At 42.4% G+C, this 11,472-nt stretch overlaps 1 protein-coding gene across 11 annotated transcripts in view; it reads right to left on the bottom strand.

The window, feature by feature from the left end:
- The window catches only part of CAST (calpastatin), a 94,244-nt gene that overhangs the window by 56,657 nt on the left and 26,115 nt on the right, over positions 1-11,472 (bottom strand). For 4 of the 11 annotated variants that reach the window (XM_015407551.1, XM_015407552.1, XM_015407561.1 and 1 more), the window contains exon 3: positions 5,374-5,445. In XM_015407551.1, coding sequence (XP_015263037.1) covers positions 5,374-5,445 — 72 coding nt within the window. Of the gene's footprint in view, positions 1-1,935; positions 2,023-5,373; positions 5,446-11,472 lie in introns of those variants that run through there. The other 7 variants (XM_015407560.1, XM_015407557.1, XM_015407558.1 and 4 more) reach the window with 4 other exon arrangements.

Here is an 11,472-nt window from a genome sequence, read left to right as displayed (position 1 = left end):
AGGTACTTTTCTCCCTTTCTCAATATAAGAACTCGTGGGCACTCCATGAAATTGCTGAGCAGTCGGGTTAGAATGGATAAAAGGAAGTCCTTCTTCACCCAAAGAGTGATGAACACATGGAATTCACTGCCACAGGAGGTGGCGGCGGCTACAAGCATGGACAGCTTCAAAAGGGAATTAGATAAGATATGGAGCAGAGGTCCATCAGTGGCTATTAGCCACAAGGTATAGCTAGGGGCTCTGGGGCAGGTGATGCTCTGTCTTCTTGGTGCTTGGGTGGGTCAACAGTGGGAGGGCTTCTCGTGTCCTGGCCCCACTGGTGGACCTCCTGATGGCACCAGGTATTTTCTGTGTGACAGAGTATTGGACTGGATGGGCCATTGGTCTGATCCAACATTAAGCGTGGGAAATTTATGACATACTAGTGTGTTTAAATTAGAATTACGGAAAGCATTTCTATGGTATCAATTGAAAAAAAAGCTATTTTAAAAGTTATTTTCTGACAAAATCAAATTAGAAAATAGCCTGAGTGTCTGAGTGTCCTGTTTTGTACTAGAACTGAAGCACTACAAGGCACCAGATAAGGAGACTGGAATGTTAAATGATACTCTCTGAGAAATGCTACATTGGATTCCAGAGAGATAGAGTTGTTTATATCCTACAATGCAATTATTTGTGCATTTAATCGCAGGTAAAGACTATGTTTGGCCCCACAGGAAAGTGCTTGTGCATCCTATAAACTTTTCTTAATAGTCTCAAGCTTTGATTCCTCAGAACAAGTCTGATAGTCATACAAGATTATGCATGTTTGGCCCTTGCCCTGCTTGCCAGTCATAAACAGAGAGCCAACTGTTCAGAAAGAATAACTGAGAATTCAGATCCATCTGATTGTACAATTACACAGTTTCCTTGCATGATTAGATGGTTTTTCTGCTGCCATTGCCATTGCTACAGGGTTTTTTTTTAAGCACATACTTTTTTAAAAAGTTTGAGATTTTTGAGTTGAGATTTACTACTTAATGTCTCTGTGTGCCTTCAGTTTCTGCCCATGAAACCACATATGTTGCAAGCAGTTCTCGCAATTAATTCTCATATAGATTCCACTGACTTCACAGACAAAGAAGTAGGCAATTCAGTCCAGTCAAAGTTGGCAATTTAAAGAATGCATATGACTGCACAAGCTAAAAAAAAAAATATTAACTGTTAGGCTCTTCAGCGTTTAAAAAATGGTCATGAAAGTATTTTTGATTATCTGCTTTTGAACATACACAAACATTTCCACTGCTTATTTAGCTACAGTTTTAAGCCCCCAATTTCATTGTTATCAAAATACCCAAAATTTGACATTACAGTAAAAGTCACCTGTGGGATGCAAAGGACAATACTTACCCAGGCATGCCTCAACAAAGAAAGAAATCCTGTTACACAGATCACCACACCCTACATACACAATTCTCTACACTAAAGAGACAGTCAGCAATGACACACCAAATTCTGAAGACACAAACATGGTCTTCCGCCAGGCAGCTGAAGTGAACATAAAGTTGATAAATCACCCTCAGACATGCAGTTACAAAAATTTCACTTCTGTCTAAAGATCTGCTAAGTCATGAGTCACTGCTTTCGTAACATCTTTTCTGAAAACACCCCAAATGACAATCAGGAGTCCTTTGAGGAAAGGATATCACTGATACAGTTGAAAATGATGTGACATGCATATTAATAAGGTGATTACTTAGTTGTCAATTCTGCAATGCCCGGAATGCTTCAACCCACTTGTAAAGCACGCCTCTAACAAAATCAGCTGCTCATGTTTCGACAGCACTGAGAATTCTGGAGAACTGGGAGGAGGAGGAAGAGAAAGAAGGAACTCCATACTGCCATTAACCCAGAGAGTAACAAATCCATTCCAAAAACAAAAAAAGCAGTACTCACTCTGCACAGCTGGTATATTCTTTCCTAAAGTCTAACTTAGCAGATCAGAAGCTAGTTTTCATTTCAGTTTCTATCCATTCTGCCCATGGTTTCAGATATAACAAGACCTGATCAAAGCTACGTCGTTTGAAGAGGAATGTATCCAAGCAGACTCTGCCTGCAGGCTGAATGGCTCCACCTCCCTTATGAATATGTAGTAGAAACATTTTGACAGTTCCTCAAGAAGGGGCAAGGCTAGCCTAACCAAAACGGAAACAGGAAGTCTTGCTCATGTCAAATGAACCTCCTTTTCCCTAGTGGTTTGTTATTAAGTAGGCAATGGACAGATTTATCACCAGGCTTTGGAGCTACTTTATTTTCCTGAACTTAAAGTTACCAAAGGAACCAGAAGGACCCAAAGTGAGACTACAAAATACATGAATCTTTTTTGTTGACTTTCCCTTCCGTGGAAGGAACACAATCCCCATGCCATTACTTCACTTATGAAGACGCTCTTTGGAAGCTCCCACTTATTCAACAACAAAGATATTAAACACCTCATAATATGATCACTTCCTTCTTGCTTCGAAATCTTAAGAAATATTTCAGCACTACCACCCCAAACCATCACCACCAATGGATTCGACTGGCTTTCGAGCAAGGGAACCTTTACCTTTACCTTATATTCCAGAATGCACAGGGGATAGTCATTACACTTAAAGGGGGGGAGGCTGCATCCAAAGAACTGTCAGCAAAGCTCCCCTGACCAAACAGAACTTTCCCTCCCACTGCAACCAATATAAGCTCTGCAAAATGCTCCTGGGGAGGAAGGAGTCAGGACACCCTCAGGAACAGCATCTGGGGGCACAGCAGGGGAAGAAGAAAACTGGTTAATGGTGCCCTCACGCTTCCACTGATAAAAGTGCCTTCCATCAGTAGGGAACCTTTACCTTTACCTTATATTCCAGAATGCACAGGGGATGGTCATTACACTTAAAGGGGGGGAGGCTGCATCCAAAGAACTGTCAGCAAAGCTCCCCTGACCAAACAGAACTTTCCCTCCCACTGCAACCAATATAAGCTCTGCAAAATGCTCCTGGGGAGGAAGGAGTCAGGACACCCTCAGGAACAGCATCTGGGGGCACAGCAGGGGAAGAAGAAAACTGGTTAATGGTGCCCTCACGCTTCCACTGATAAAAGTGCCTTCCATCAGTGGAAACTGACCTTCAAATCTAACCCATTCTGCCTCTGTGTACAGAAGACTTGCTGACCAAAAACTCGTTTTACAGCATCTGATGAAGCAGATTCAATCCCACAGAAGCTTATCCTACAATAAATTTGTCAATTAGTCTTTACAGTGCCACAGGATTACAGACCACACTGCCAGCTGCAAGCAAGCATTACTAAGATAGGTGGACCAAAGATCTGACAGATTCATACATTTGCATTTTTTATATATCTTGTCTTTTATAAATTAGTTAACCCCCCCAACAACAAAAATCACATTAAAACTTCAGTGAAACTTCTAGACATGTTGTAAGTGGAAGTGGCCCCAACATCCACCCAACAGGGTATGGTCCCCTGCTAATACATTAAGGCCAGCATTCCCTCATTAGAATTCAGTTTTGTGCAGCAGTCTAGGCTGCACTGACATCTACTGGTCTTTAACCATTTGACTTTGGGATGCATTCCCAGAGGAATGGAAGTGCAGCTTCAGCAGCATTTTGGGGGTTACCCAACTCTAGATGCAAAACTGCGAGGGGGGGAGGCTGCATTCAGATCTTATGGGAAACTGCACATGGTTGCCTGCCTCTAACTCATTTGTTTCTCTAATTGTGCCTCACAGAAGGAAGGCTGTATGAGTCTGAGGGCACAAGCATCATGTTTGGATAGGGATCCCAGACTAGGCTAGGGGAATCATGCAACTTGGCTGAAGGGGCATGCGCTGGAAACACCTGATACCAACCCTTGCTGAGGTTGCTGCTCACCATGACCATTCTGATGTTTTAGGTCTCCACAACTGGGGTATTTTCCTTTCCTGTGCTGAACCAAGGATGATCTCAAGCAATACCCACAGTGGATCCCATGGGGTGGGGTGATAGTGTACCCAGCAATTTCCCACTTGACAGGCTGGATAGAGTACAAACAAAGGCACTCTGAGCCCTTGTTCTAGTCCAATGTGATGGGGTGATCAAACACCTGGGACTTTCCCACATCTGAGGTAGTCTTTGCAAACCAGAAGGAGAACACCTCTCAAAGTCTCTCCCAGCCTTTGCTTTAGCCTATGAAGTGGAGGTGATCAAGGACCCAGGACTTCTGCCCTATGTCAGCTGGATGGAGTGCATCTCTCCAAGGCACTGGGCCTTATTCTAGCCCATGGGTTGGGGTGATTGAGCACCCTGGACTTTTCCACAAGCAAGGTGGTCTTTACAGACTGGATGCAGTACACCACCACACAGAGGTCAATGACATAGAAGAAGAAGAAGTGAGTCTCAGAGCGGCTTACAAACTCCTTTCCATTCCCCTCCCCACAACAGACACCCTGTGAGGCAGGTGGGGCTGAGAGAGCTCTGACAGAAACTGCTCTTTTTCAACAACAGCTGTGCCAGAACTATGGCTTACCCCAGGACATCCAGGCAGGTGCAAGTGGAGGAGTGAGGAATCAAACCCGGTTCTTCCAGATTAGAGTCCGTGCACTTAACCAATGCACCAAACTGGCTTGTGGATCCCCATGCTGGATTGGTGTGGTTATTAGAGGTTCCTTTGGTTTGGCAGTGGAGCCAGGCAAGCTAAGCTGCCTGCTTCCTGTGGCGTTTAGGCACTCGCAAGGAAACACAGTGCAGGTGGGATCCCCGTATGACCAAAACGAGAGTCCCCTTAAGAGGCTCTGGGAGGTGGGGCACAGGACAACAAAACCTGGGGCTGGCAACACACCCAGGAGGACGTTGATGGCTAGGAATAGTGGTTTCCACTGCTTCCAGTCTTAATATCAGCCCTCTGTTACCTCAACAGGCTGGTTGAGGAAGATGCTGACAGCAGTTGGGCTGTGAAACACACCCATTGCCCCCAGTCTATACAGCACCAAGACCTGAAGAATCTGTAATCAATAAAGTTGCAGCCTAAATCCTCCCAGCAGGAAGAGCAGTGCAGTCACAAGCAGGGAACTAGACAGGGAACCCCAGAAAAAGCATTAGGGGGGTATTTGGGAAATGTAAGGGAAGGGAATGAAGTATGCCAGCCTTTCCACATGCCTCAAATTGCTGGTCTGTAGAACTAGGAAATGTAGGCGAGGAATACCAGTATATTATGACAAAACAGAATGCTCAGACTCATTGTCAGAGACCATAACCTGGCCATGTGGACAAGCAACATCAGCCTAAAAGTAACGTTAGGGTTTCAGCAGCACATCTGTTGATCTTGCTTTCAACAAGACAAGCAGTACATAAAAACGTAAGTTACCTTACTGATGGAAGGTGTTCCACTTGTGTGTGTTTTGAGAGGTTCAGTGATGCCAGTACTTGTAGGCTTCTTCTGTGAAACAAGAAGAAATTATTTTAAATAATAAAAATAAAAATAATTTAAATATATACAAACAATTATAAACTAAAATTTTAATGCCTTGGAGAAAATGCTGCAATAAATCTAAACAGGACATTTTCAGGATTGTTATTCTGTTGTTGTAATTAATTCATTCTCTTAAATATTTGTAGTATTACCTGGAAGCCTGAACATGAGTAACCTGGATATTAGCTTGCTTTGTGATTCAAAGATGTGTGCTTACCATACTGTACACTTGTATGAATTTCACATAGGTTCAGTTCAAGTGATTCTCCAAACATGTGAATGACCTGTGGTATGGACCCTCACACTCCCTCCTCCCTTCTCACACACAACTTCCCTCTTTCCTGTTCAGGAGTAGCCATAGTTTGGTGTAATGTTCAAATCAGCCAAGTAATGCTTTCCCTATGAATCAGAAACGCTAATGTGAAGTGGGATTCTGATCTGGTGAGCAAATTCTAGACATAATCAATTCAGAGTGGAAAGAGGAAGGTTTACACAAGAGTGAGCGGGGATGCATAACACTCAGACATTTACATGGATCAAAATCAGCCTTGACTAAAAGCCACCCCCTCACTCCATAGATAGATTGCAAATTGCAGGCTCACATGGCCTAAGCTTGGCTCTGGATTGTACAAGGAAGGGAGAAGGGACTTAACCTCCACTCAGTTTCACTTGTCAAAACCTGGTTCCAGGCATTTCAAAGGAAAAGTGTCCCAGGTGTCATTGTCTTTCAGCAGTTCACCCAAAAATTTTCATCCATCTCTTGTGGCATTGCTTCATTGACACCCGGCTAACCTGATACCAGCCCCTACTCAGAGCTGCAGCTACTTGCTGGCACATAGCCCAAATTGGTAGGGGGCTGCATGCTGCACCACAGGTGTCAGTGAGTTAAATATGGCCTCTCACCCGTACATCAGCCACCCTGAGGAAAGAGGAAAAGGTAAAAACCAGTGGCTTGTTTCCAATCCTCCAGACTCAGCATGGGTTCTGTAAGGGAATCTTCACCCAAAGAGTGATTAACACATGGTATTCACTGCCACACTAAGTGGTGGCGGCTACAAGCATGGACGGCTTCAAAAGGGAATTAGATAAGCATATGGAGCAGAGGTCCATCAGTGGCTATTAGCCACAAGGTATAGATAGGGGCTCTTGATCTGGGGCAAGTGATGCTATGTCTTCTTGGTGCTAGGGGGGGTCCACAGTGGGAGGGCTTCTAATGTCCTGGCCCCACTGCTGGACCTCCTGATGGCACCTCGTATTTCTGGCCACTGTGTGACAGAGTGTTTGACTGGATGGGCCTTTGGCCTGATCCAACATTGGTGTCTCTTATGTTCTTATAGAATCAGATGCATTAAGACATACAACTCATAACTGAGTTTTATCGTAAAAGGAAAGTCTATTATTGATATAAAGGTCTCTCGTAGCAACTTCATGTCTTTGCACACTGGTGATAGAATGGAATGCTGGCATACCTCAAAAGACAATTCTGATAATTTAGAGCCATTAACTGAACAGAATTTGCAACTTTCATTTTTAAGGAACAGTCCTTAATTCTTGTAGATCTCGAGATACAGTGCAAAATGGATAGACAGTATTCTTCCCAATTGCCTGTTGAAAAATGAGCCTGTTCCCAACTTTTAGCCAATGAGAAAAATCACCGTATGATTACCATGCTTGCTTTATTTCTCCCTCCAATACACTCTACTGTTACCTGGCGGAAAAGTGTGAGCATGAACAAGAAGGCTGATAAAGAAACCTTTCCTGCAATTCTCCCAACTCTTTGTAGTGATTGTGACGAATAGACACAAAGTAACTGGTAGCAAATGCAGCCATCAACATACTAGTATTATTTACTGATATGGTCAGCAACCAGAGTAGTTACAGAACAATTAACAATATTTCCATAATACAATAAAGATCCCATAAAAATCAATAAAACAAAAAAAGAAAGAACACATTTTCAAACACTAAGAAACCTATATAATATGTTTATAAAATAAACAGTTTAATAGAATACAACATAACTAAAACTCAAATGAAGGACAGATACATTTTGCTACTGAGCAAAATTTAGCTACCTTCTCCGTAATCTGATGGTATTTATCTGCTAGGAGGACAGTAAGATAAGATTTTTCTGTACTTCCTGGGATTTTTCATACAATAGGAAAAAGTAGCTCATCTCAAAGATCTTTATAAAGAGGGCACTAAAGAAGAGGCAGGAGCTGCGGTGGCTCAAGTGGTTAAGGCGCTGAACTGCAGGCTGTGGAAGGTCAGTAGTTCACCAGTTTGAGACCCGAGTTGCCGCATGACGGAGTGAGCTCCCGTCTCTAGTTCCAGCTCCTGCCAACCTAGCAGTTCGAAAGCAAGAAATTGCAAGTAGATAAATAGGTACCACTTCGGTGGAAAGGTAACAGCGTTCCGTGCACCTTGGTGTTTAGTCATGCCGGCCACATGACCACGGAAACGTCTTCGGACAGCGCTGGCTCTTCGGCTTTGAAATGGAGATGAGCACCGCAACCCTAGAGTCGGACTCGACTGGCTTTCGAGCAAGGGAACCTTTACCTTTACTTACTAAAGAAGAATGTACCCTATAGTTTCCACTTCTTGACTACCACAGGGGCAATTCTGTTCAATTTGCATAATTAGCAAACATTTTGCAAAGTTTATGTATTTATTTATTTGACTTATAGAGCGCCCTCCCCCATACAGCGCTCAGGGCAGTGGAAAATAATTCAATAAATACATATATTAATAAATTATAACAAAGTTAAAACAGTTAAAAACAATAACAAATCACAGACTAATTCAGACGGCGTTTAAATATCAATTTATGTCTTTTCCCCATGAGGAGAAGGGGAAGGAGTGGAGGAGGCCAGGTTCAATGGCAAAGTGTTGCTTTCCTCAACCACAGGCCTGGCAGAACATCTCTGTCTTACAGGCCCTGCGGAACAGGACTAAGTCCCGCAGGATACGCATGTCATTAGGCAGAGAGTTCCATCAGGCTAATGCCAGGACCAGGGCTGAAAAGCCCTGGCTCTGGTTAAGGGAAGCCAGATATCTTTTGGGCCAGGGATAACCAGGAGGTTTTTCTCTCCAGAGCATAATGCTCTTTGGGGGGTATACCAGGAGAGGCGGTCCCATAAGTAAGTTGGTCCCAGACCATTTAGGCTAACTTAAAGGTTAGTACCAGAAGCTTGAAACTGATCCACTATTCAACCTGGAGCCAGTGCAGCTGGCGAAGCACCGGTTGAATGTGCGCTGTCAGTGTGATCCCAATAAGGACCCAGGCTACTGCATTCTGGAACAGTTGTAATTTCTGGGTCAGTCTCAAGGGTATTCCTGCGTAGAGCGAGTTATGCTAGTTCAGCAATCAAACAGGAACATGACAACCCTAACCACCCAACAACTTCTTTACATACAGAACTGACAAGCCATTCTCCCAGAATAAGTTCATCCTTGCCCAGGATAAACATGCAAGTAGTTAACTAGAAGGCTGAACCTTTCTGTATTATCACTCTGCATTAGAATATATCACCTTCTCCCATTTCAGTGGCAAAAGCACAATGTACTGGCCCATAACAGACAGAAAAGTAGCATTGCTGCATGATAGAGAGAGAATGAAATGCTGCTGTCCAGTGAAGTAAATAAAGCAGAGAATATGTGCAGAGCAGCACATGAGCAAAAGAATGTATAACTTCCAATAAACTGAAACTTCCCCCCCTCAAAAAACTCTCAAAATGGAGATAGGAAAAGCTGTACAGGAGGTGCAAGATGCTACTTGTGCAACCACATTCTACACAGAAATTTCTGCTGCATATGAAGTGCATGGGAAAAAAATTATCAATTGACAGACTACAGCAACTAGTACTATTAGTGTGATGACAGCTGCCAAAAACTTGTAACTATAATCTTAGTGTTACTTACAGGCTCCCACGCCCAGCAGGCCTATATTATTGTGAACTCAGATTTCCTCTCTCACAACTCATGCTATGCCTTAAGAAGTTAAACATCACTGTTGCTCTGGTACACATTTAACAGCAAATGTGAACACTCACATCACAATTAGTAAACTAGTCCTGGACCTCAAAAAAGCTGGGTTCATTCTCATACCCATCAACCTGGGTCCACTGGGCAATGCCACCCAGGTTTTTGTAAGATAAACAACATGCAATTACCTTGCAAGTTCTGTTTCCATTCTGGGAAAATGGAAATTATAATGGCCTGTATCATAAAGGCATGGGAAGAAAAAAGACGAGAAATATTGTACCTTAACAGCACAATCCAGCCAAAGCTAAACTGCTTTAAGTCCCATTGGTTTCACATAGACACCTCTGAGGATTACATATGCTTCACATTGACCAGATTGTAAATTATTCCAAAGCATCACAAGTTATCAATAACAAATTAAAATGTTTTCATTTATGCATTAAACTCCATATCAAGATCTCACATGCTAAGAAATGCCACTTATGATAGCACACTATAATTCTTTTAACAGAAGTGGTACAATATCCTCACAAGCATATGATGTTTGATATTCAGTTTAAGTGCTGTGACTACTGAAGCATCCAAAAATAAACTTAATGACCAACCCTAGAAGATGCATTGATGGTCATTTCTGAAATTAGATGATGTTTAGATCCTTTGACTGGCTTATTCATTTCAGTATCCCTTATGTCCATTGCCTAATTGCCTTTAATCTTTTATGATTGTTGTTTACACTTTGTTTGTAGGCTACAAATGATCATCTTACTGAGCTAATAATACCGATACCTGAAACCACAAACAATAGAACTGAACTCCACAAGAGTACTCAGGAAGCAATTTCTCCCTTCCCTTTCATACCGCATCACTATTCTATCGCAATAAATGCAAAAAAACACTTAGCCAGCAATTTTATTTATGTATTATGTAGGAGAGTAAACCAACTAAGCAAATTTCATGGATGAGCCATGTATTTAAATGAATTATGCACAAGCTTGTATGTTTCTTTTTAAGTACTAGTTTTAATGATAGACTAGAAAATCTCTATTTCAGCATGATCCCAGAAATAGAAATGACATAACTAAAATGGTCTGTCCTTAACTCCCACCATTACCACGAAATGTTCTATTTCCACATCAAGGAGTGAATTTTTGGCATGAAGCAAGGAAGATGGACTCAATTGTCCAGCTAAAGGTGGAAAAATAGTATTTATTTAAAGAAATTCCTCATCCATTTTTCTCCAAAAAGAACTTATGATATTTTGCTACAAACAAGTAACATACAAATCACAACTCATAAAGAGTCAGTGGGCTGTAGAAGTTATGGTGTTGGACTAGGATCTGGATGACCCAGGCTCAAACTTCTACTCTGCCATGAAAGCTCAATAGATGACTTTGGGCTAGTCACACACTCTCAACCTAGCCTACCCAATAGGGTTGTTGTTAAAATAAAATGGAGGAGAGGAGAATGATGTAAGCCGCTCTGGTTCCCCACTGGGAAGAAAACTGGGGTATAAATAAAATAGAATGCCAGACAAATAGCCAAGGAAACCCAAATATTAATTTCTGTCTACCATCTGGCAGGTTAGGAAAGGCACAAACAGGTATAGGAAAAAGCCTGCATGGTTAACAAACAAAGTAATGGAAGCTGTAAAAGGTAAAAAGGATTCCTTTAAGCGGTGGAAAGCTAGTCACAGTGAGGCTGATAAAACGGAACACAGGCTATGGCAAATAAAATGCAAGTCTGTAGTCAGGCAGGCAAAAAGGGAATATGAGGAGCATATAGCAAAAAACGTAAAAACCAACAATAAAACTTTCTTCAAATACATTAGAAGCAGGAAACCAGCCAGGGAGGCAGTGGGGCCCTTGGATGACCAAGGGGTAAAAGGATTATTGAAGGATGATAGGGAAATGGCTGAGAAGCTAAATGCATTTTTTGCCTCTGTCTTCACTGTGGAAGATGAGAAGTGCTTGCCCACTCCAGAACCGCTGAGTTCAGGAGGGGTGTTGAAAG

Source organism: Gekko japonicus, unplaced genomic scaffold (assembly GCF_001447785.1).
Source record: "Gekko japonicus isolate JY-2015 unplaced genomic scaffold, Gekko_japonicus_V1.1 scaffold1144, whole genome shotgun sequence".
Classification (NCBI taxonomy): Eukaryota; Metazoa; Chordata; class Lepidosauria; order Squamata; family Gekkonidae; genus Gekko; species Gekko japonicus.
The sequence above is the reverse complement of the archived record's forward strand: the minus strand, read 5'-3'. Positions and strand labels throughout refer to the sequence as shown.